Source organism: Neoarius graeffei, chromosome 1 (assembly GCF_027579695.1).
Source record: "Neoarius graeffei isolate fNeoGra1 chromosome 1, fNeoGra1.pri, whole genome shotgun sequence".
Taxonomy (NCBI): Eukaryota; Metazoa; Chordata; class Actinopteri; order Siluriformes; family Ariidae; genus Neoarius; species Neoarius graeffei.
In genome coordinates, this window is record NC_083569.1 from 63,419,611 (window position 1) to 63,446,735 (window position 27,125).

At 39.7% G+C, this 27,125-nt stretch overlaps 1 protein-coding gene across 1 annotated transcript; it reads right to left on the bottom strand.

Annotated features, from left to right (window-relative positions):
- Window positions 1-90: 90 nt before the first annotated feature.
- mus81 (MUS81 structure-specific endonuclease subunit) lies at window positions 91-27,125 on the bottom strand. The gene is made up of 16 exons (XM_060902689.1): window positions 26,347-27,125; window positions 22,685-22,814; window positions 15,753-15,889; window positions 15,560-15,661; window positions 12,292-12,372; window positions 12,093-12,181; window positions 11,350-11,529; window positions 10,979-11,149; window positions 10,771-10,898; window positions 9,848-9,960; window positions 9,642-9,761; window positions 4,923-5,018; window positions 4,706-4,846; window positions 4,506-4,609; window positions 4,329-4,412; window positions 91-366 (listed from the first exon to the last, which is right to left on the bottom strand). The coding sequence occupies exons 1-16, from the start codon at window positions 26,482-26,484 to the stop codon at window positions 300-302; spliced, it is 1,881 nt and encodes a 626-aa protein (XP_060758672.1). The 5' UTR covers window positions 26,485-27,125; the 3' UTR covers window positions 91-299.

Below are 27,125 nucleotides of genomic sequence, written 5' to 3' on the forward strand. Positions count from 1 at the left end.
GGCGCGTTGTGCTCCAGTGAGTCAGAGCATCTCCACTCAGCACGGGTAAGTGCGAATATAATGAAAACAGAAAACACTGTAGCAGAAAAATAGCACATCATTGTACTTTACTTTCACACTGTACTTTGACAAAGCCATGTTCATTATTCATCTACAGTAACACAATATGAAATGTAAATCTTTATTTGACACAAATATTTTGCAAATTCTCTAAAATGTCAGGAAATTAAAAAGAGCAGCAACCAAGCACACCACTGCCGTGCAGTTTGATGAAGAATGGTAAGGAATACACTGTGCGCTTATGATAGTGGTCCAACTGTACAGTAAAGCTGGTACACAGTCCGGCTAAGAGCTGGCCCGATGTTTCTGGCAAAAAGAAGAAGAAAAGAAAATGGCTTTCATGAAGGATCACATTATTTCAGAACTGTGAAGATGCTTCATACATTAAAACACGAAGGTAGAACCCCATACAGAATAAATATAATAATAAGGTGAAAACAGAGTCTCTGCAAGTATCCTTCAAGCTAATACTGGTTAGTATTAACATCATATTCTGTAAAAATGTAAAACCAGTAAAAGTGTTTAAGGTTTATGGAATCTATAGGGGTGTTCACACGGCACATATTTGCATCGATGCTGCACCGATGTATTTTGCTGCGATATATCTTACACCGGTGTAAATTTTGTGGAGCGTTCACACATCACAAACCTGCTTACTAGAGAGAAGCGTGTTAGCACCGGTGCAGCCCCACTTGCGTTCACATGGCAGTTTTTGCGACCGTGCTATACGATAGCAATAATGCGGGAATGAAATATGCGCATGCATGAAAATGTACTTCCTTTTCCCGGTTGTCACGGCATCACCAAGTGCCGGGAAAACAACGTGGATGAAGACACCAGTGTTGCCAGATACTGCTGACGTTTTCCAGCCCAAAATATGTTCAAATCCGCCAAAATGCACTTAAAACCACCCAATTTGGCAACACTGGAAGACATGCAATTCTGTTGTTGTTGATATTCGCCATTTTGGAAGCGCAAAATACCAGGATGCAAATTATGCAATGCCTGTATGTAATCAACTCTCCTCACGCATAGCGAGTCGACCCCTGTAGCGTTCAGACGTCCCATTTTATATCGGTGCTGCCCCGCAAACTAGCATTTACTCTGGAGTAAATTTCTTAAACCACCTCCCGAGCAGGGTTAGATTTGCACTGGTTTAAGCAGCTTTCAAGGGCTACACCGGTATAACTTTGTACCGTGTGAACGCTCTACCGGGGCAGCCCCGGTGCTACACCGGAGTAAAAGTTGCCATGTGAACACCCCTTATGGAATGCAGTGAGGGCAGCACAGTGGTGTAGTGGTTAGCGCTGTTGCCTCACAGCAAGAAGGTCCTGGGTTCGAGCCCAGCAGCTGACGGGGGCCTTTCTGTGCAGAGTTTGCATTTTCTCCCTGCGTCTGTGTGGGTTTCCTCCGGGTGCTCCGGTTTCCCCCAAAGACATGCAGGTTAGGCTAATTGGCAGCTCTAAATTGACCATTGGTGTGAATGTGAAAGGTTGTTTCTCTCTGTGTGTCAGCCCTGGAGACTTGTCCAGGGTGTACCCCACCTCTCACCCAGCTTGGCTCCAGCTTGCCTGTGACCCTGTACAGGATAAGCGGCTACAGATAACGTATGGATGGTGAGATATAGAGTTGGTGGCAGACAGATCTTATCCCTTGCGTGCAGACCTATTCACTTGTTACTGTGTAAACCAGATGTAATCACTGTATGTATCACCAGCTTTCACGCTTGAGTTTCAACACAGACCCCTGTCTTGTGTGTGCGTGCGAGACATGATATATACAGTCAGGTACATAAATATTTGGACATTGACAAAGTTCTTATTTTAGCGATCTACCACAGTAGTGAAACTAAAATAATGAATATGACATCAAAATGCAGACTTTTGTAATTTGAGGGTATGTACATCCAATTTGTATACATACTCAAATTATATATAATATATTTATACTTTATATAATTAGCCCCAAGGCTCCAGCTTGCCTGCGACCTTGTAGAACAGGATAAAGCGGCTAGAGATAATGAGATGAGATGAGATAATTAGCCCCCCTCCCCCCTGGAGACCAAAAGTAATCAGTCAACTTATTTCATGTAAGCTTTTGACCCATTGGAATTCTGATATAGTGATTTAAAGAGGAAATAAATCTGTCTCTAAATGATTGTTTTACCTCTTATGTGAGCAGTAAAGATGCCCCAACTGACTTGGCAAAAGCAATATACAGGAACATGAAATGTGTGGAGTTATGGAAAAACTGAGATTGAAAATCTTCAGCCTCAGTGCATATAAACTTTTTGACCTCAACTGTACAAGTTTGCACACATGCAAAATCCCCTCATGATCAAAACCAAAGAAATTTCAAATCACAAAAGTGACAGATGTTTGCACAAATCAGGTAACGGATATAAAAATACATAAGCAGTTTCAAAAATGCTATTATGCGACATTATGCTTGTGATTCCCAACCTCTGATTAGGAAGACCCAAAGAAAACAGCCCCTCATCTTAAAATACCTACTAACGAACTCGGGGTAGTCTTCTCGACTACAAGTTCCTCCGAGCCCAGGGAACGATGTAAAATCAACATGGCTGCACACAGCACCAAAAGTAAACAAAATAGCACTTCTTACCTTTAAATGAGTTATGCAGAATATACAAGTATTTGCTTTACATCAATCAACATACTGATATATTCGCTTGTAAAATCTAACACTGACTACACAGACTGTTGTCTGAGGAGGAAAATATACATTGCTCATCACAATTAGCTGGCTAGCTTGTTGCCAACAAAAGACACATGGAGGTGTTTGTTTTTTCCCCTCACTTTGTGCCTCGACTGCATGGAGGTTGAAAATGATGTCATTCTGAGCTCTGACTTGCCATTTTCATGGTAAATCAAATGCAGCATTAAAGGAACAGTCCACCGTACTTCCATAATGAAATATGCTCTTATCTGAATTGAGACGAGCTGCTCCGTACCTCTCCGAGCTTTGCGCGACCTCCCAGTCAGTCAGACGCGCTGTCACTCCTGTTAGCAATGTAGCTAGGCTCAGTATGGCCAATGGTATTTTTGGGGGCTGTAGTTAGATGCGACCAAACTCTTCCGCGTTTTTCCTGTTTACATAGATTTATATGACCAGTGATATGAAACAAGTTCAGTTACACAAATTGAAACGTAGCGATTTTCTATGCTATGGAAAGTCCACACTATAATGAAAGGCGTACTAACACCTTCTGCGCGCTTCGGCAGCGCATTGATACGGAGCTCAGATATCAATGCGCTGCCGAAGCGCGCAGAAGGTGTTAGTACGCCTGTCATTATAGTGTGGACTTTCCATAGCATAGAAAATCGCTACGTTTCAATTTTTTTAACTGAACTTGTTTCATATCACTGGTCATATAAACCTATGTAAACAGGAAAAACGCGGAAGAGTTTGGTTGCATCTAACTACAGCCCCAAAAAATACCATTGGCCATACTGAGCCTAGCTACATTGCTAACATGAGTGACAGCGCATCTGACTGCGTCTGACTGACTGGGAGGTCGCGCAAAGCTCGGAGAGGTACGGAGCAGCTCGTCTCAATTCAGATAAGAGCATATTTCATTATGGAAGTACGGTGGACTGTTCCTTTAAGTGCAATTAGGATCATAATAAAAAAAGTTTCACATGTCTGACCAAGCAATTTTCCCCTACAGTGAGGAAGATGGAGAAAGAGCGAAAAAGAGCCCAGAGATCACAGTTTAGTTGATTCATGTAGCTCTCAAATTTCAAAATCAGCTGTTAAATGCCACTTTAAACAAGCATTGAAAGCAGTGCAAGAAGCCCTTCCTGAGAGCACCTCACAAAAGGCAGAACCTGAACTTCACCAAGTGTCATTAGAACTACAAGTACCATTGTGTTTTGTGTTCATATGAAAACAGAGCAAAAAAAAAGAATTATAGGTCTCACACACACCATTAGCAAAGATATGACTTTGCGAAGGGAACCGCATACAAGCAAAAACACCTCATACTATATAATATGGAGGTGGGTCTTTGATATTTTGGGCTGATGGTTCTACTTCACCCCTCCTAACCACCAAAAGCCATTCTTTAAAGCTGGCAATAAATATTTATAATCTCCTATCATCAGATTTTGATATGGCTACAAATATGACACTAAAATATACCCTTACTGTTAGGGAATGTGAAAGGCAATGAGTGGTAAGAGGCTTACCACTCACAACAGATATACAGTGAAATGAAAAATGAGAGAGAAATACAGGAGACAAACCTTTTAAGTCTGCCATATTTGATGGATGAGAGGAGCTTTTCTCTCTCTGCATCAGTGGAACACTGGCTGTATGCATTCAATAAACTGAGGAAGGGAAACAATGCTGTTATAATCATACAAACAATATAAAATCAGGCCGTCAGAAAGTGAACAGTGAAATGTTTACACTGCTCATACCTGCTTACTGTACTGTAGTGCTTCAGTATAGCAGCTGCTTTGTCACCAGAGATTCCGCTGATCTGCATCAGCTGTCGGGCAAAAACCTCTCTAACTGTTTGACACTGGAAGAACGTACAAGGAAAATTCAGCAAAAGCTGCGTCAGTGTGCTGGCTAACTTCTATAAAAAGAGTCACATTTTGACAGAATTACATGCTACCTTGCTTTTCAAGGCTCCGTAGTTGAACTCTGTGAAGGACATAAGCAAGCAGCAGGGGTTTTCGCTTTCCCTGCCTCCCTTCTCTACGCCACACTCTCCATCTCTTTCCAGTTCTCTGGAGCGGAAGTACAGTGTTCGATTCTGGAAGAGAAACTATACAGTCAAGATAAAATTACACCTGAGAATAAAGAAATATGGCACGCCAACTCAGACTGACCTGATAAAGTTTCTGCAGATATCTGGTCATGACTGTGAGATAGGCAGCTGATTCCTTAACATCCTGAACTCTCTTCACAAAGAAGTTATCGACCACCTGGAACATACCACCGTGATGTAAGGTGTTCAAAAGTATACAGAAACACAACAGTAGGACATGCTAGATGCTTGATTTAACCTTACGTATAATCATTATACTCACATACACTTTTCCAAATCAGCAATTGTGTTCTCTCTATATAATCAGCAACTTATATTTTCCCATTCCTGTTTGTTCCTCTCTAAATTCACCCACTGGCTTATCACCCACTCTATAATAACCCAGTGCATACTCACCTGCTCTATAATATAATACACTCACCATCCACTTTAATAGGAAGGCCTTTACACCTGCATGCAGTTATCCAATCAGCCAATCATGTGGCGGTAGCACAATACACACACATACATATACACACAAATTTTTTTTACAAAAATATGAATAAATAAATAATAAATCACACAGGTACAGGTCAAGAGCGTCAGTTAATGCTCATATCTAGCATCAGAATGGGGAAAAAGTGTGATCTCTGTGACTTCAACTGTAACATGGTTATTGGTGCCAGATGGGCTGGTTTGGACAAACTAGACATTTGAAGACTGAGGGGAAAAAAAAATCCTGGTGATGTTTTTTTCTAATCTTCGACCGTCCACTTTGGGTGAGTCTGTGCCCATGACAGACTCCTGTTCTTGGTTGACAGGAATGGAACCTGATGGGTTCTTCTGCTGTTGTAGCTCATCCACTGCAAAATTTTGTGCATGCTGAGATGCTTTTTCTGCTCACCATGGTTGTAAAGGGTGTTTATTTGAGTTACTATAGCCTTCCTGGCAGCTGAAACCAATCTGTGCTGAGTTTCCCAAAAGCATCGCAGCACAAAGATCATTGTTAAATGGTAGAGCGAGCAACACAATGAACACTCTCTTCTAGTTAAGACGTTCTCAGTGTTAAAGGTCATAGGCAAGGGTCGGAGGTGAAACGTAGAATATCAACTTTATTTTCTAGAAGAATGACCCAAAAAGCTAATTCAATCTTCCTAGTGTCTAATTTGCACCCTAAAATTGGATAAAACGGTTAAAATATACTGTTTTGCCCAATTTCCGAAGGTCTGTTTACATCTCACTTATGCGCACTTTCACCGCCAGGGGACCGTCGTCGTGAGGTCAGTTAAGCCAAACAGACTGGGAGCAGTTCTGTGTTTACCTGCAAACCGAGCACACATGTACGGACTTTGGTCGTGAGCGGTTGTGTAAAATGTCTGAAAGCGACAGCGATTTTGAAGTAGGAACTCTCTAAATTAAATATCGAGAGGTGAAACCATATACTGTATGTATGAACCTACAGTATGGCCGTTGCGAAGCAATCGGTGAATGTGGCTCACTGGTTTGACTGTGCAGCCTCGGAATCGGACAGCGACTCGGCCGACTCTGATCGCGGTGACCCCGGACCTCAACAAGACTCACGCCCAAACGATTTATCCTGGTAGTTATGATAAATTCCTACTTTCGTCGTAATACTAAATAAGAGCCCTTCTGAAGAATAATTAAACCGCCCTCCTTAGTGGATATAGGTAACGATTACCTGACAGTGCGCCGGTAGGCCACATTAGCCTGCCATCCGCAGCATTAAACTATTTATAGCCTACTCTAAGCGAGGAAATATCCCTTTCTCATTTCCACAATGATTGTACAGGATCCCTCAGGATTCTTGACTTGTCAATTGCAAGCAAAAGTAAAAATGTTTACCTCCAATCTTCTCCATTTTGCTTGAGCGTTGCTGTTCTGTTTCTTCTTTGACTGCTTGATTTTGTTTCACACACACAATCCACTCTCTCCGTCTCGTCTCCTCTTCCGGAAAAAACAACCCTCTGGCTTCACGCGCACAATCCACTCTCTCCACCTCGTCTCCTCTTCCGGAAAAAGCCAACCTACTCGCTCTGCCTCTTCTCCTTTTTCGGAAAAAGCCAATCCTCTTGCTCCGCCTCTTCTCCTCTTCCAGAAAAAGCCAATCCACTCTCTCCGCCTCGTCTCTTTTTCCGGAAAAAGCCAACCCACTCGCTCCGCCTCTTCTCCTTTTTTGGAAAAAGCCAATCCTCTCGCTCCGCCTCTTCTCCTCTTCCAGAAAAAGCCAATCCACTCTCTCCACCTCGTCTCCTCTTCCGGAAAAAGTCAACCCACTCGCTCCGCCTCTTCTCCTTTTTTGGAAAAAGCCAATCCCCTCGCTCCGCCTCATCTCCTCTTCCAGAAAAAGCCAATCTTCTCTCTCTGCCTCTTCTCCTTTTTTGGAAAAAGCCAATCCACTCTCTCTGCCTCTTCTCCTCTCTCGGAAAAAGGTAAAAACTTCTTCCTGAACCAGTCCCGTTGTTACAGTTCACTGCACAACAATAAGGCATGGTTTTTCTTTGGAAATTCCTGAACGCACGTCTGCACTCAAGCCTAACAGCAATGTAAGTAAACGGAAGTGGACTCAACTCAAGCGGTTTGTTTGACTTAAATGACATCACGCGCCAAGTGGGCACAAAAATAGCCGAACAGAAATCCGCGCTAACTTATTTTAATTATTACTTATTAACAATACTTCTTGGGACCAGAAGAAAATTACAGAGGGTATTTTAACATATAAAGTTTCAAATGTGCATAAAATTTAAAACCGTTGCCTATGAGCTTTAAGAGGCTTTTGGGAAACCCACTGCTGGCCATTTTCTTCTGACCTCCCTTTTTGTGGCTACTGCCTCATATAGAGGCTGTAGCCACTTTATCGTGTTGTAAGAATGAGTGTAACAATAGCGCACTGCGCATACAGGTGTTCCTATTAAAATGATCAGTGAGTGCTGGGTGCGATTTGCTGGGGGGGATGGTGGGGATCATCCCCCCCTCTGGTTTTTATCTCTGCTGAAAAAAAATCCTCGGGGACAACCCTGTCAATAAAACAAACAAACCAAAAAAAAAGTTGACATGACAGGCATGTTGTGACACAGTTTTCTATGGTCTACATTGCACTCACTTTCAAAATGACCTGAAGTGGCAGCTTTGATGTTCACGAACGTCCCCAGCAAATAGATACATTGTAGATAATAACAATATCTTTGCGTTCTATGCAGGGATGCAAACAGCGCGCCTTTTGGCGGATGCCGCCTTTTTCACGGCCGATTTTTTATTTTTTTTTTTAGGGGGGGGCGTTGGAGTGTCTGATTATAATTTCAAAGTAAATTCTGTATTAAAATTACTAAATAAGCAAATCCATTACAGTCCATGAAACAGGAAGTATAAGGATGAGAAAAAAAAACAGTTTAAATCGGAAAGCTGCGCACAATGTGAACTGCGCCATCAGAGCAAACTGTTCATTTAGTATTCATGTATTTTAGTGATTTTCGAGTCACTGTCCATTTAATCCGGAGGGAGAGAAACATCACAGCAACGCGACAAGCAATGCGAACTTTGTTGTGTTAGTGTTCATGTATTTAGTCAGAGAGATAGGAAGATGAATTTACTATCTCTGGTTTAGTGTTCGTTTTCATTTAGTGTTATTCATTTGATATCATCGGATGTTATTGAGCTGTTAGCCTATTGTTACCTTAATTTTGTGACGTTTCATGATAAAAAAAAAAAACATCCCCCCCTTCTGTTTTTTTTGACAAATCGCACCCTGGGTGAGTGTATATAATTCTGTTCACCATTCGAAATAAACGGACTAAAGAAATTCCTTTCAGACACATTTACGCTTATTACCGAGGGAAAGTGCGTTCTTATTTTAAAATCTACTCCAGGTCATCCCCCTTTCCTTGCCTTCTTTGGCCAGTGGTCCCATGTGTGATGGAGATGTGACGCACTTCCGAGTTATTATGGGAAGTTGTTGAAAAGAGTATTGAGACCACTGAGCTCTAGCACCGGGTCTTTTCCGGGAAATAAGAGTTTGGGTCATGGCGACAGCGTGTGTATGTCAGCCTCAGTTTGGAGGTTTCAGTTTCGAAAACTGTAAGAGTAGAATAATATAAAGTACAGACACTTGGTATATTTTACTTCTGTGATTTTTAAATTGTTCATTTTTGGATTACGTTTCATTTTTGTGGCTACTGCTTCATAGAGTAAATATATATGCTATACTTACTGTATGGACATGGGATCAGAAAATTGTATTTATAAGCAGTAGCCGCATGTACCCATAGGGTACCTATTTTTAGCAAGGTGTTTCAACTGTCGCTCATGCAAATTTTTTTTTCTTGCACCATTATGTATAAACTCTACAGTGTTGAGATTGAAAACCCAAGAAGATCAACAGTTTCTGAAATGCTCAAACCAGTCCATCAGGTACCAACGCCCATGCCACAGTGAAAGTCAAAGAGCACAATTTTTCCTTGTTCTGATATTGAATGAACGTTAACTGAAGCTCTTGACTGCATAAATGTGCAGGTGTAAAGGTGTTCCTCATAAATGAGGATGGTGGGTGTATATAATGGTCTTATTTACTAATTTTGTTGCATTTAACATGTCATATGAAGAGACTACAAAGAACAGTGTTCATTAAAACAACTACAAATGCTTAATATGTTCAGGACTTTTTTGATAATATCTCTATGTTCAAAATGATTGTGTTTATTCCTGAAATCTGTCTTTACGTCTTAGGGTTATTTCATCCATATTTGCCATTATCACAGAGTCTTGACGTGTGTGTGTGTGTACATACCTGTGTATTAACTATGGCCTGTTGCAGAGTGCTCTCTGGCAGACTGAGGTGTGCTGCTGCTGAACCACACTGTTCTACTAGGTAGATGGGCTTGTGCAGACCACACCTCTTTAAGCGGAACTGAGAGAAAGAAATAAAACCAAGTTAATAAAAAATCCTGTTGCTACTGTGTTAACTAAGTTATTTGAAGCATTTGAATGCCATACTTTCTGTTCTCTGAAACGTCCATCAATTATACTTCCACATAGGTCATCTATTCGCTTCCTCTCAATGATGTAATCAAGGACCAGCTCTTTTGGCACAGGTGGATGCAACTGACCTGAATTTAAAACCAGCCATGAATAAAGGTCTGTATAGAAGTGATGCTGATGCCATACACACGACTGCATTGTTTTATATATCGATATTACAATAAGAAATTAAACAAACCATAAAAATACACAATAATTAAGAACCTAAGCTTCCTACATCTTTTATAAATCCAGATTAAAAAATGAACTTGATTAACCCAGCCTATTTACAGTAAATGTGCTTTGATATTGTATATTATTTATTATATTACTATATCACAATAAGATGTATAAAGAATACTCTTATGGCTATAATATTACTACAGTAAGTAGCCTTTAATAAACTAAAGGACTGCATGAACTGACTACCACAAAAATAACAGCGCCACCTGTTGAACAATGTATCTGCTTCAGTTATGAAAAAAGTAATTGAAGGACTTGGTTTTTAACAGTTTTAGAGTAAAACTGCTTTACCAGGCGATGAAACCTACTTCAGTGACTCCACTTTTTTCTGATGCTCGTCAAGCTGAGCTGACTGCATTTCTCCCACGTTTTGTACTTCAAGCTTCAGTAAGTATTAAAGAATATCTGAGAAATAAAAACGGCTAAGGTGTCTGTCCCTACGGCTCAAAGGATCTATTGTAGTTAAGGGAACAAAAAGGAAACATCCCTGAGGTTTTATACCTTTACACTTAGTAGTTTCAGGATTAAAACTATTAACTATAGCCGATACAATGAAAAGACAGGAATAATAAAAATAAAAAGCGTTTATGTGCATGTTTAAAATCAAGCAAGTATCAGTGTGAGATACAGAGAGCTAGTCAAGAGGGAGAGATTACCAGGCACAGGTGCAACTTTCTCACGAGCAACCCACAGGAAGTCTCCCACATTTAGTTTTCTGATGTCAAAGGCCACACCGTTTCTCTGTAGCTCTTTGACCAATTCTTGTTTGCGTAACGCGCTTCCCCTGCCGAGTCAACACCACTTTAGAAGCAATGAAAATAAACATATTCAAAACAGTGAGAGAATTAGACATCACACACTCACCCAGTGGTCTCCAAAAAGTCGACACAAAGCACAATGTCATAGGTTCCAGGGAGAAGATATGCAGCTCTCTCTGTCTCGGAGCTGTGACACTTTTCCGAGTGATCAAAGTCAGGTGCAGCACTCCCTGCAGGGGTTTCTGAGACAGCTGTGCAAGACCAATCTCTTAGGAAGCTGACAAAGAAAAAGTAGGAATTTCTAAAGCCAATTTCAACTTGAAAACACTTGATACTCATGCAAGAACTATGACATCGATATAACAGTATCTCGTACTTTCTTTTGGTGTACAGCGAGCGGCACATGAATACACTCTAAACCCTTTAACCTTGCAGGATCTTAATTCACTCATTTCTTCAATGGATTGTCATTCTCACCAGCTGTTTTCACCTTCACGATGTTCTCTGCCTTCATCGAGAGTCAGGTCGATGACAAATGGTTCATCCCCTAAGTCCTCAGCCTCACTTTTCTTCTCCTCCTCTTGTCCACCATCTCTCCCCCTCTCTTCAGACTCTAGTTTTTCTGCTACAGCCAGACCAAGCTCTGTCAAGGAGTACCTAACAAATGGAGAGAAAACCCAAAGGACTGAGTAGACAGGAGCAGCTAAGACCAGCTGCTAAGCACAATAAGGAAAAGCAGCCATAATGAACTGATTTAAACTAAATGACAAAATTCATCCTTTGACACAGTAACCTAAAATTGTCATTGGATACAACACGTCAAATACACACTGCTTCCAAGTAAGTATCATTACCATTAAAACGTTTTGTTCTGTAACTACAGATAGCACAACATAACATTGTTGTAGATTATGGCTTTAAATTAATTTTATAGCATATAGAAAGTGTGTGTGTGATCTGAATGGATATCTTTAAATGTTTATACTTCACTCATGCACAAGGGGAAAAGCATATTATAATAAAAAGGAGCATTAAAACATAGCTCACATAGATATTCTTAATAAACACTGGTTAAAAGAGCATTGTATTTAGGGACAGTTAGATCATCATTCTGTGATTTTTTTTTTTTATTAGAAGAGCTAGCTTTGCATGTCTAAGACAGAAATTGATATTTGACGTACTGGAATAAACACATTCCACAATACTATGGGAGGGTTTACCTGGCAGGGCTATATGCCTTCTGAAGCAGGTTTTTCTGAATGAGGGCGCTCACTGAAGACCACGCTGTGTATTTACGACCTAGATCAGGCTACACACAATATATATTGTGAAAATGGGCTGTGCTAAAGAGCCAAAGTAGATATGAGGCATTTCTATGAAATTAGATGAAACGTTGCATATTTTCCAAGTTGGGCTTACTACAGTGAAAGATTTATCACAAAGGGACTGCGCCTCGATCTGCAGTTCATTTTTAAACATGAAACCTTTACTGCCAGGCATCTGAAAAACAAAGTAGACAACAATATTTTACCTGAGTAAAAACAGTCACATATCTATTTACTTTTAGTCAGTGCTAATTCAGTGAATTCACAGTTAGAGTTGTTGCTTGTGACAGCCACACACACGTCCATATTTATTTATATATATAAATAATGACACACACACAGAGTGGTGCTTGAAAGTTTGTGAACCCTTTAGAATTTTCTATATTTCTGCATTAATATGACCTAAAACATCAGATTTTCACACAAGTCCTAAAAGTAGATAAAGTGTTGTTGATGCTCATCAGGCTGGAAAAGGTTACAAAACCATCTCTAAAGAATTTGGACTCCACCAAGCCACAGTCAGACAGATTGTGTACAAATGGAGGCAATTCAAGGCTATTGTTACCCTCCCCAGGAGTGGTCGACCAATAAAGATCACTACAAGAGCAAGGTGTGTAATAGTCGGCAAGGTCACAAAGGACCCCAGGGTAACTTCTAAGCAACTGAAGGCCTCTCTCACATTGGCTAATGTTAATGTTCATGAGTCCACCTTCAGGAGAACACCGAACAACAATGGTGTGCATGGCAGGGTTGCAAGGAGAAAGCCACTGCTCTCCAAAAACAACATTGCTGCTCATCTGCAGTTAGCTAAAGATCACGTGGACAAGCCAGAAGGCAATTGGAAAAATGTTTTGTGGACTGATGAGACCAAAATAGAAATTTTTGGTTGAAATGAAAAGCGTTATGTTTGGAGAAAGGAAAACACTGCATTCCAGCATAAGAACCTTATCCCATCTGTGAAACATGGTGGTGGTAGTGTCATGGTTTGGGCCTGTTTTGCTGCATCTGAGCCAGGATGGCTTGCCATCATTGATGGAACAATGAATTCTGAATTGTACCAGTGAATTCTAAAGGAAAATGTCAGGACATCTGTCCATGAACTGAATCTCAAAAGAAGGTGGGTCATGCAGCAAGACAACGACCCTAAGCACACAAGTCGTTCTACCAAAGAATGGTTAAAGAAGAATAAAGTTAATGTTTTGGAATGACCAAGTCAAAGTCCTGACCTTAATCCAATCGAAATATTGTGGAAGGACCTGAAGCGAGCAGTTCATGTGAGGAAGCCCACCAACAACCCAGAGTTGAAGCTGTTCTGTACGGAGGAATGGGCTAAAATTCCTCCAAGCCGGTGTGCAGGACCGATCAACAGTTACCGGAAACACTTATTTGCAGTTATTGTTGCACAAGGGGGTCACACCAGATACTGAAAGCAAAGGTTCACATACTTTTGCCACTCACAGATATGTAATATTGGATCCTTTTCCTCAATAAATAAGTGACCAAGTATAATATTTTTGTCTTTGTTTAACTGGGTTCTCTTTATCTACTTTTTTGACTTGTGTGAAAATCTGATGTTGTTTTAGGTCACATTTATGCAGAAATATAAATTCTAGAGGGTTCACAAATAAATTCACACACATTTTACTGGGAAATACACCACTCATATTTTTCATACGTGCTAAAACCGTGACATAAATCTCTGTATGCCACTCTTGAGGAAATAGATGAATTGTTTGGATAAATCTGGGTACTTTGTTTGTGAATGTGCCTATATAATTGTAAGGTTTCATTAATTGTAAGCTTTCATTAATTTTCACAATAATAAATAGAAAATCACACGTTGGCTTGAACATATGAAGTTTTTCTTCTCATGTTGAAAAACTCACTTTTCATATGAAATATATGGCAGATCTTAGTGACTTATTTAAATAATATTGGCTGGCCTTGAGTGGTATATCAGATATATTCCATTCAGCTAGCATGATATTGAACGAGTAGAAGACGAATTCAATATCACACTATCTAAATGAAATATATGTGATAAACCATGAAAAACGCCAGCCAATATTATTATTATTATTATTATTATTATTATGCATACACATTTGATGGAACAATTATAGATTTTACAAAAAACTTAATAGCAGGGTTTATAAATTGTCATAGTTGCTCGCTAGCGCAGAGTTTTACGTGTAATATGCATGTTCTGGCATTTTCCATTCACTGCGACAGTTTACTGAGGGCGCCACTGGTGAACAAAGAAAACTGTCTCATTGAATACTCGCGTCAGCTCCGACAGGTGACGTCTTACTGTCTTGACAACCATGCAATATCGCAAACCATATTCAACGCTCATTCTCCATTGAGTAGACTGACGTAATACACATAGGATAAGTGACATGCTAACAATTTTGCATGCTATCAAACCAAATGAATGAAACCCGCTAGAAGGGAATAGAACACGTTTTTATTCCATTGAAAATGTGTCCTGTATGTATAATAAATATTGGATCTTACACGGTCTCATGAAGATATGCAGTTTATCTTCTTGTGGTGAGTGTGTCTTAATGTCTTAAAGTAATGATGGATGTCGTTTCTCTTTACTTAGTTGAGCGGTTCTTGACATATGGATTACTACAGTTCTGGAATAGGGCTATTTTACTGTATTTTTATTATTTTCTATTTGGTCTCAAACACATTAAGAAGGCAAAGAATTGCACTAATTAACTTTTGACGAGGTACATGTTTTAAGCCTCAGTCACAACCGGACGTATGTGCTCCTATGGCCGGTCTACGTGCAAAAAACGCAAGAAACGCACGGAGGGCGCATGTGTGACGTGCTGATTTTCAAGCCGTAGACTGGCCGCAGAGGTTCTTTGTCATGTCAAACAAACTCTACGGGCGCTTACGTTTTTTTTTCAGGTTGCAAGACAAACTTACGGCCAACGTGCGTCTTTCTCCACGAACAAAAAAACCGCAGCGATTTGGGAAACGCCAAAAATCGCACGGCCAAAAAATCGTACGTCCGGTTGTGACCTAGGCTTTAATTGAAAAGCGTTCCATGTGACTACCTCATGAAGCTGGTTAAGATAATGCCAATAGCGTCATCGAGGTAAACGGTGGCTACGATGAAAAATCTAAAATATGAAACATTTTATTTACCACATATTTTATATATGTTTTATATTTTATACATGTTCTGTATGTTATGTCATAGTTTTGATGTCTTCAGTATTGTTCTACAATGTAGAAAATAGTCAAAATACAGAAAACCCTATGAAGGAGCAGGGGTGTCCAAACTTTTGACTGGAACTGGATGGATAGCTAGATAGATGCACAATTTCTACAACGGTGAGCCGTACCTGTGAATGTCTGTACAATGTAAGCAGAACAGCATAGCCTGCTGATCTCTTCTGAGGCACATACTCCCTCCTCTTCTTCGTTCCATCATCCTCAGTCCTGTTCTGCAAAAAAAAAGCACCCCACCCAGAATGTTTATGAGGCTATGACACATGTTTGTCACAAAGATATGGTGTGTATTTATGCAAAAGTCACCATATCTCTTCCACCCTCTGCAGCAGGAATGTTGGAGCAGTAAGATGAAGGTTGGGTGGAAGGCAGGTTGCTACTGCAGGGTTCAGCACTGCAGGGTTCAGCATTACATGGGAGGAAGTGGATGGGAGCACTGGCACCTATAAAGAAAAATAAAAAGAGTAGAGGCTGATCAAATTTCATTCCCTGCGTATGCTGTAAATTTTACTCGGTCATGCAGGTTTCTCCTGAAGACCATCAGGAACTTCATGAAATCCTCTCAGGAGGATTCAACTACAACCCCGATTCCAAAAAAGTTGGGACAAAGTACAAATTGTAAATAAAAATGGAATGCAATGATGTGGAAGTTTCAAAATTCCATATTTTATTCAGAATAGAACATAGATGACATATCAAATGTTTAAACTGAGAAAATGTATCATTTAAAGAGAAAAATTAGGTGATTTTAAATTTCATGACAACACATCTCAAAAAAGTTGGGACAAGGCCATGTTTACCACTGTGAGACATCCCCTTTTCTCTTTACAACAGTCTGTAAACGTCTGGGGACTGAGGAGACAAGTTGCTCAAGTTTAGGGAGAGGAATGTTAACCCATTCTTGTCTAATGTAGGATTCTAGTTGTTCAACTGTCTTAGGTCTTTTTTGTCGTATCTTCCGTTTTATGATGTGCCAAATGTTTTCTATGGGTGAAAGATCTGGACTGCAGGCTGGCCAGTTCAGTACCCGGACCCTTCTTCTATGCAGCCATGATGCTGTAATTGATGCAGTATGTGGTTTGGCATTGTCATGTTGGAAAATGCAAGGTCTTCCCTGAAAGAGACGTCATCTGGATGGGAGCATATGTTGCTCTAGAACCTGGATATATCTTTCAGCACTGATGGTGTCTTTCCAGATGTGTAAGCTGCCCATGCCACACGCACTAATGCAACCCCATACCATCAGAGATGCAGGCTTCTGAACTATAGAGATATACAGAGATATACAGATTCTTCTTTGAACTATAGAGTTTTAGCTGGCAACGGCGAATGGCACAGTGAATTGTGTTCACAGATAATGTTCTCTGAAAATATTCCTGAGCCCATTTTGTGATTTCCAATACAGAAGCATGCCTGTATGTGATGCAGTGCCGTCTAAGGGCCTGAAGATCATGGGCACCCAGTATGGTTTTCCGGCCTTGACCCTTACGCACAGAGATTCTTCCAGATTCTCTGAATCTTTTGATGATATTATGCACTGTAGATGATGATATGTTCAAACTCTTTGCAATTTTACACTGTCGAACTCCTTTCTGATATTGCTCCACTATTTGTCGGCACAGAATTAGGGGGATTGGTGATCCTCTTCCCATCTTTACTTCTGAGAGCCGCTGCCACTCCAAGATGCTCTTTTTATACCCAGTCATGTTAATGACCTATTGCCAATTGACCTAATGAGTCGCAATTTGGTCCTCCAGCTGTTCCTTTTTTGTACCTTTAACTTTTCCAGCCTCTTATTGCCCCGTCCCAACTTTTTTGAGATGTGTTGCTGTCATGAAACTTCAAATGAGCCAATATTTGGCATGAAATTTCAAAATGTCTCACTTTCAACATCTGATATGTTGTCTATGTTCTATTGTGAATACAATATCAGTTTTTGAGATTTGTAAATTATTGCATTCCGTTTTTATTTGCAATTTGTCCCAATTTTTTTGGAATCGGGGTTGTACTTGTTCAGTCTCTCATAACTGGACTGATTTGACTACCGCTTCTTGTTTTTGGTTGGGCTTTGTGCATGTGCCATTACGTCTTTAAAAATAATCCAGAATGTAGGAGCCCAGTTTGTGTTAAACCTGCCTACATTCAACAAATCAATCCACTGCTGCTTTCTCTGAAATGCACATAATGCCTGCTTACTATGAGATGGCAACAAATTCTATACCAACTCTTCAATGTACCCCAAGTTACTCAAGGTTCAAGCGCAGCTTGGTTTGACCCATCGGCACACAGAGAAGACAATCCTTAAGACTTCTCTCGACCGGAATGAAATTCCACTTCTCTGTACAAACAGCGTACTTTAAATGTCCCTCACTGTCTTCGTATGCAGACTGAAGACCCAACAAACACTTCTTCAGCCATGACTACTGCACCTCCACTTACTATATATTCTCTAGTCTGTTCTCATACTGCAGCTCAATGAGTTTATAACCTCAAGAAGTTCATTACAGAGGTCACTCCATTGGCTGATAGCAGCAGAAGAGGACATATCAAGCCACACAAGTTAAATAAATTATATACAGTGGTGCTTGAAAGTTTGTGAACCCTTTAGAATTTTCTATATTTCTGCATAAGTATGTCCTAAAACATCATCAGATTTTCACACAAGTCCTAAAAGTAGATAAAGAGAACCCAGTTAAACAAATGAGACAAAAATATTATACTTGATCATTTATTTATTGAAGAAAACGATCCAATATTACGTATCTGTGAGTGGCAAAAGTATGTGAACCTTTGCTTTCAGTATCTGGTGTGACCCCCTTGTGCAGCAATAACTGCAACTAAACGTTTCCAGTAACTGTTGATCAGTCCTGCACACCGGCTTGGAGGAATTTTAGCCCGTTCCTCCGTACAGAACAGCTTCAACTCTGGGATGTTGGTGGGTTTCCTCACATGAACTGCTCGCTTCAGGTCCTTCCACAACATTTCGATTGGATTAAGGTCAGGACTTTGACTTGGCCATTCCAAAACATTAACTTTATTCTTTTTTAACCATTCTTTGGTAGAACGACTTGTGTGCTTAGGGTTGTTGTCTTGCTGCATGACCCACCTTCTCTTGAGATTCAGTTCATGGACAGATGTCCTGACATTTTCCTTTAGAATTCGCTGATATAATTCAGAATTCATTGTTCCATCAATGATGGCAAGCCATCCTAGCCCAGATGCAGCAAAACAGGCCCAAACCATGATACTACCACCACCATGTTTCACAGATGGGATAAGGTTCTTATGCTGGAATGCAGTGTTTTCCTTTCTCCAAACATAACATTTCTCATTTAAAGCAAAAAGTTCTATTTTGGTCTCATCCGTCCACAAAACATTTTTCCAATAGCCTTCTGGCTTGTCCACGTGATCTTTAGCAAACTGCAGACGAGCAGCAATGTTCTTTTTGGAGAGCAGTGGCTTTCTCCTTGCAACCCTGCCATGCACACCATTGTTGTTCAGTGTTCTCCTGATGGTGGACTCATGAACATTGGCTAATGTTAATGTGAGAGAGGCCTTCAGTTGCTTAGAAGTTACCCTGGGGTCCTTTGTGACCTCACCAACTATTACACGCCTTGCTCTTGGAGTGATCTTTGTTGGTCGACCACTCCTGGGGAGGGTAACAATGGTCTTGAATTTCCTCCATTTGTACACAGTCTGTCTGACTGTGGATTGGTGGAGTCCAAACTCTTTAGAGATGGTTTTGTAACCTTTTCCAGCCTGATGAGCATCAACAATGCTTTTTCTGAGGTCCTCAGAAATCTCCTTTGTTCATGCCATGATACACTTCCACAAACATGTGTTGTGAAGATCAGACTTTGATAGATCCCTGTTCTTTAAATAAAACAGGGTGCCCACTCACACCTGATTGTCATCCCATTGATTGAAAACACCTGACTCTAACTTCACCTTCAAATTAACTGCTAATCCTAGAGGTTCACATACTTTTGCCACTCACAGATATGTAATATTGGATCATTTTCCTCAATAAATAAATGACCAAGTATAATATTTTTGTCTCATTTGTTTAACTGGGTTCTCTTTATCTACTTTTAGGACTTGTGTGAAAATCTGATGATGTTTTAGGTCATATTTATGCAGAAATATAGAAAATTCTAAAGGGTTCACAAACTTTCAAGCACCACTGTATATATATATATATATATATATATATATATATATATATATATATATATAAACAAACATGTTGTATATACCAGCTCATTATTATCAAGTTTAAGACTGTAGGGTCTTTTTGTCTACACTTATCTTTTTTATATACAAAGCTTCTTTGTATTTATTGTTCACACACATATGTCTCTCTTACCTTACGGTTGAATCTGTGCTTTTGGATACAATCTAGCACTTCCAGATTGTAAATCTCCAAGAACTCTGTATTGCTGCATCTTTTATAAAGTTGTACTGTATAAGAATAAAATGTAAATGTTTTCAAAAAGCACTTATTGACAAATGCCAATCATGCACTGAAAATATAGTATGTATTAGCGACTTAATTATGTTTATGTATCAGTACTGACTCTTTTTTTTTTTTTTTAAGCGTCGTAGCTTGTTGGTATTTTTAGACCTGGGTCCATCTACACTACCATAAGGATTTATACTGGGTCAGTCCATGCCAAATCAGCTATATCCCAGAATCTCCCATGCCCTTTGGTCTCAGATTTTCTTCATTTTAGCAATAAATTTTTATTGGCAAAATGAAGAAAATCTGAGAGCAAAGTGCACGGGAGATCCTGGAATACAGTTGATTTGGGATGGGATGACCCTAGTGTGTATTTTTGAAGTAGAAAACCAAGCACTTGTAGAAGTCTCTCATCTGAATATGAAAATCTGTGAAATGCTGCAGAAGTGAAATTCAGTGTAGTGTCTGGAGTTGTCCCAGCTGTCTGCAGCTGCTGTAATACCTTGTGCATTTTGGATTGACTGTTACATGAGTGGATACATTTACATAATTGAAGTTTGGGGGGTGGGGGGATTGGCATAATCTCTGCCCCCCCCATTGCAGTTCACAGTGTTGTAGTGATGAGAACATGACTGTAATGCTTCACTGGAGAAATCAATAAGTGATTTTAATCTAAGATTCATTCCTTATTTTTTTTAATCCAAAAGGCACTGGGGGTTTGTTTGGGAAAGGGCAACTTGTATCTAGTTACAGGAAATGCACAACCACACACCAAGTTTGAGTTACATCATAAAGTCAGCCGAGTGTAATTCGTCTAGCGGCAAGACCAGGAAGATTAAAGTGCATGTCACGGGTGAATTCAGGAGCAAGATCAATGTAATTCTCCTATGTTATATTAAACTTTGGTCAAATATCTGTAACATTCTGCATTCTCTGAAATTTTTTACCTTGCGCAATACCAGAAAAATTCAGTTGAAATCAAGCCATTTGAGGCGAATTGGTCCGCCTCTGAAAAAACTTGGCATTTGGATTTCCCGGCAAACATTGATTTTCGTGACGTCGCGTGCGGGACGCCTCCTTCTGAATCCTACGCCAGCGCTGGTTTGTTTATGAGAAAACGACCTGGTGGTTTTCTGCAAATTTCTTCAACGTTATCGCATAATTATTAAAATGGTTAACAGATGTATCGTAGGAGGGTGTAGCAACACCAATCATGATGGGATTAGTACTCATCGTTTTCCAAAAGACCGGACAATGAGAGAGAAATGGGAGCGCTTGGTCTACACAGGCTGTGCACTGAAACCGTGCAAAGCTCGCGCAGCCTGCTGGCGCTTCCGCAGGTGACATCACGAATCTGGCTCCAGACTCCCTTGGGATTTTTCCAGACGTGTTTTGTTATTTTATTTTTTTCTGCTGTAGACAGATGGCTTTGTGCAAAATTACCCTTCTGGATGAGTGTGTAAAGGGACATACTTTCATATAAAAAAAAAAACACGAAATTGGTCCAGAATATGCCCTTTTTAAATGATGGTAATCAATGACTTCAATTATAGCATCAGCTAGGGTTTGGGGGAGGAGTGTATAGACATGTTCTTTGTCATTTCAGATACTGACATGGGAGTGAAGTGATGGCTTCCCAAAATGGACAGCCTTGTCTTCATTTGGTGATCAGAAATCCATTTTGCCTTTTTATAAAGTGAATTTAGATCATGACCCAAGCGGGGAAGCCATGGCCTAAAGGTTAGCGAAGCAACCCTGTGCCCAAAAGGTTGCTGGTTCGATTCCCTGGACTGACAGGAAAAATGGCTGACATGCCCTTGAGCAAGGTACCTAACCTACAACTGATCCCCAGGCACTGGCTGTGTGTGTGTGCATGCACGAGCTCTGGATAACAGTGTCTACTAAATGCCTGTAATTTAACGTCTTTGAACTTAGCATTACAAACTACCCCATGTTTGTTTGATGCCCATTACAAAATTTTCAAAAGTGCCCCTATTTACTAATTAAATCATGTCACTTTGCACCTTTAGAGTCTATTTGTTTTTGTTTATCTTCCATTCGACACTGCCATTTTTGCATAGTTTTTATTTTCATTCATCGCAATTCTTGTTTTCAGCACTATTAATGCACATTCACCTGGACAAAGAAAGAAAAAGAAAAGAAAGAAAGCACAACTTTATTCATCACACACTTGTGAAATTTCCTCTCGGCATTTAACCCATCTGAAGCAGTGAACACACACACATACCCAGAGCAGTGGGCAGCCATGCTAACAGTGCCCGGGGAGCAGTTGGGAGTTAGGTGCCTCGCTCAAGGCCGTCCCATATTAACCTAACTGCATGTCTTTGGATTGTGGGGGAAACCGGAGCACCCGGGGGAAACCCACACAGACACGGGGAGAACATGCAAACTTCACACAGAAAGGCCCTCACCGGCCGCTGGGTTTGAACCCAGAACCTTCTTGCTGTGAGGCAACCGTGCTAACCACTACACCACCGTGCCGCCCAAAGCAAATATAAGGATGTTTTTTCTTGTTACATTTTTATCTGTAAATTGTTTCGTCGGCTTGTTCTTGAGATTTTTTAAAAATTGTATTTTATGTTGTACATGGTGTCTTTTTTTTTCTTCGCATGTCTGATAACTTGCTGCTGTAACATCATTTCCCAGCTTGCAATCGATCAATCAATCAATCAATCAATCAATCAATCAATCAATCAATCAAGTAAGCTATAGATCTGGCTATGAAAGTACTTCAGGATGGTGTTCACTTCCTTCGTACCGTTTTCTCGGTAATATTTCTCAAGCCTCTCATCCAGGATCTTACAGATCCCATCCCCAAAGTTCTGCAGGATTTTGGCCTCTTTCCCGTTCTTCAGTGGCAGAGGATACTTCTGTAGAGAATTTATGGCCTTCAGGGGAACACAACAGGACACAGGGTGTAAGTAACAGCAACGCTAACTTTATTAAGGGTTGTTTTACAATCAGGGTACGCAAGCTAAAAATCACATTTAACACTTATTATCTTCAATATCAAAAGGCTTGACTAAATAAACTTGGTTGTTTATTGTAGCCCTGTGATAGCTCTATTTACCATGCAAAAAAAAATTGGTGATAACGTTATTTTTGGTGAATGTATGGCAATATATGTCATATTTAGCAAAATTACTCGTGTCATTTAGAAAAAGTGCTTTTTTTGACCACAGGTAGCTCCAAAAGGGATGCACTTAAATCATTCTTTATACCATAAAACAAATATTTGGTTCCATATCATTGGAAACATAGTTAAGTTTTAATGTTGAATGCCAGTAAGTTTTCAGACTATTTTGATCAAATTAGTATGGAATTGTGTCAAATAAAATGTTCTCTCCGAGACAGCTAATTTTTCAATATAATATAACATATCTAAAATGATTATTTTCAGGGGCGTCATGGCTCAGGTGGATAAGGCGCCATACCATAAATCCAGGGACCCGGGTTCAATTCCGACCCGAGGTCATTTCCCGATCCCTCCCTTCCACTCATTTCCTGTCTCTACACTGTCCTATCCAATGAAGGTGAAAAAAAGCCCCAAAAAAATCTTAAAAAAAAAAAAGATTATTTTCATCCTAAAATGTGGTCAAGATATTGGGACATAAACATTAGAGACAACTAACACAAAGCTTACAGCCTTATATTTAAAAGCACTATGGAAGTAGTGGATTCTGAATTGTCAAAAAAAAAAGTCCTCTCCGAGAATCACTTCATTTGTTTCTCCCATCTTATAGCAGATTACACAAAACTACCATACACATTAGGGTGGTCCCGAAATGTATGGGAAAATTTTTTTTACCAAAACATTCCGACCACCCTACCATTTTTTTACATAGGCTAAAAGAAGGCAACAAGCAAAATTTAAAAAATTGGTTAATTAACATTAGCCAATTAACATTAGTTGGTGCGTAGACTGTTGCAGAGAAGATCTCAAACCCCCAAAAAGTCACAGTTCTAGAGGGAATACGCCACTTCTATGAAAAAGAAGAGGCAGGAAGAGTTTATAGACTGATAGAAGGTTAACTTTCATGCACTAAGGGCTTCTTAAACAATGAGCACTGATCGTAATATGCTGATGAAGTTGTGAATGTTTTTCTTTCTATGTTTTTCAGATGGCTAGCAACAGTAATACAAGTAGTACCGGTGGTGCAAAGCACAAAACCAGAAAGGACAATTATGTTTGATTAATTGGTCCCACTTCCAAGGAACTGTCTCAGAGAAAGCTTCCTTCTGCTAGGGAAGTCCTTAGTGTGTTCTTTTATCTCCACAAGATACCATAATACCGAAGGGTTTAGAAAATCACAGACAAGTAATAGCTATTGTTACTTTGAACACAGGAAGTTATATTACTGTATTATTTGTATTAATATGAAACAGTTAATAAGCCACATTATTTTATATTGTGTTTTGAGTGAAAACTTTAATGGCTTTGTGGCACCTCTAAACATTGTTCAATCTTAACCAAATTTCGCACAATAACTTCTTTTAGGCAATGTAAAAAAAAAAAAAAGGTAAGGTGGTCGTAACAAAATCCTAAAAAAAAAAAAAATTTTGGGACCACTAATACACATATGTCAAAAAATTACCTGAAATCTGTTCTTTAACTTGTCCTTCACTTAAAAACTGGTACAAGAACCAGTTTGAATCAATTTGAATTTTGTATGGAAGCCGCGAGAAGCCCTTCATATAATCTTTTTTTATTCACCTTGTTATTCCGAGATAACGACATAATCAATTCAGGATCTCGAGAAAACAACACAACTAATTCGAGATCTCGAGAAAACAAAACAATTATTTCATGATCTCAGCTGGATCACTGTATCTCCGTCAGTAGAGACGAAGCCGGGCCAGTCTTCTGCGGAGGTGCCGCGGACTAATTTTGAAATTATCCCTTATTAAAAGACTTAATGCAATCTCTCCCTGTGTCAACCCCTGATCAAAATATTGCCTTATTAGGTGATCGATTATTCCAGACATTCTAATGACCAAAGTTGCGTCTATACAGAATGAGAAATAGCCCCAAAGTCAGCATATCACAAGTCTCTTGGCGTACCTGAATAAACCATTTCTCTGTTTACTCGAGATCATGAAATAATTGTTTTGTTTTCTCGAGATCTGGAAATAACGGTTTTGTTTTCTCGATATCTCGAATTAGTTGTGGTGTTTTCTCGAGATCCTGAATTAATTATGTCGTTATCTCGGAATAACGGTTTTGTTTTCTCGAGATCTCGATTTAGTTGTGTTGTTTTCTCGAGATCCTGAATTAATTATGTCGTTATCTCGGAATAACGGTTTTGTTTTCTCGAGATCTCGAATTAGTTGTGTTGTTTTCTCGAGATCCTGAATTATTTATGTCGTTATCTTGGAATAACGGTTTTGTTTTCTCGAGATCTCGATTTAGTTGTGTTGTTTTCTCGAGATCCTGAATTAATTATGTCGTTATCTCGGAATAACGGTTTTGTTTTCTCGAGATCTCGAATTAGTTGTGTTGTTTTCTCGAGATCCTGAATTAATTATGTCGTTATCTCGGAATAACGGTTTTGTTTTCTCGAGATCTCGAATTAGTTGTGTTGTTTTCTCGAGATCCTGAATTAATTATGACGTTATCTCGGAATAACGGTTTTGTTTTCTCGAGATCTCGAATTAGTTGTGTTGTTTTCTCAAGATCCTGAATTAATTATGACGTTATCTCGGAATAACGGTTTTGTTTTCTCGAGATCTCGATTTAGTTGTGTTGTTTTCTCGAGATCCTGAATTATTTATGTCATTATCTTGGAATAACGGTTTTGTTTTCTAGAGATCTCGAATTAGTTGTGTTGTTTTCTTGAGATCCTGAATTAATTATGACGTTATCTCGGAATAATGGTTTTGTTTTCTCGAGATCTCGATTTAGTTGTGTTGTTTTCTCGAGATCCTGAATTATTTATGTCGTTATCTTGGAATAACGGTTTTGTTTTCTCGAGATCTCGATTTAGTTGTGTTGTTTTCTCGAGATCCTGAATTAATTATGTCGTTATCTCGGAATAACGGTTTTGTTTTCTAGAGATCTCGAATTAGTTGTGTTGTTTTCTTGAGATCCTGAATTAATTATGACGTTATCTCGGAATAACGGTTTTGTTTTCTCGAGATCTTGATTTAGTTGTGTTGTTTTCTCGAGATCCTGAATTATTTATGTCGTTATCTTGGAATAACGGTTTTGTTTTCTCGAGATCTCGATTTAGTTGTGTTGTTTTCTCGAGATCCTGAATTAATTATGTCGTTATCTCGGAATAACAAGGTGAATTTAAAAAGGATTATATGAAGGGCCTCTCTCGGCTTCCGTAATTTTGGACCCCTGTGACACAAACTTTGTACCCTGATTGTAAAACAACCCTTAATAAAATGCCAGAAACAGGGCACATTGCACTTTACCTTCTGATAGACATACTGGGCCTTGAGGCCTCTCGCTCTGGCCTGATCGCGTTTCTCAGTGAGCCACTGCAGGAACAGAGGGTTGGGGCAGGAGGGCACAGGCCGCTTCCGGCCCAGACGCACTTCTTCCGACTGCATGAGGAGACACCGCGAGTGCGTTCAGCCCCGTAATCGGCTATAAACAACAACAACACGCTCCGGCTGGGTCAAATTTACACAAACCGATACTGAACCTGCCGTTAAATGTGCTAGTAACGTTATATACAAGATAATTAGGCGAGTAACAGACCGAGAGTTTCTTCATAGAGTAAACAAACTGACTAGCATGCTTGTAAACTGCGGGTACATTGTTTTTTTTTTGTTTTTTTTTAAATAATACACTGACTTTTTCATCTGGCTAATATGTTTTTTTGTTTAGCTGCAGTTAGCCTTCGATACCCGCCTGTTCTCTCCCAACATATTAGCCAGAGGAAGCTAACAATGTTAGCCTAGCACTACATTATTTCTCAAGTTTTGTTCGGATTAATTCATGTTTTTGTAATCTCGAATAATAACGTCGGCGTAATTATATGACCTCAACATGTTGTTATCATTATAATTATTATTACGACACACAAATGTAATATTACTGTAGAGTGGTTATAATGAGCTCCGCGCTAGTGTTTTCGAAAACAACCTAGGTATCCGGGTTGCCAGGTCTGCACCATACAAATCCTCTCAAAACCGAGACCCTGAACTCTGTCCTTCCCAAACGTGTTTGATTCCCAACATCGTGACTG

Coding starts and splice junctions, on each gene's coding strand:
- mus81 (XM_060902689.1), bottom strand. CDS start 26,484: ATGCAGTCGGAAGAAGTGCGTCTGGGCCGGAAGCGGCCTGTGCCCTCC. Junction 12,182..12,291: donor GTGATAAATCTTTCACTGTA/GTAAGCCCAACT, acceptor TATTGTGTGTAG/CCTGATCTAGGTCGTAAATA. Junction 9,961..10,770: donor GAAAGTTGCACCTGTGCCTG/GTAATCTCTCCC, acceptor TTTTAAATTCAG/GTCAGTTGCATCCACCTGTG.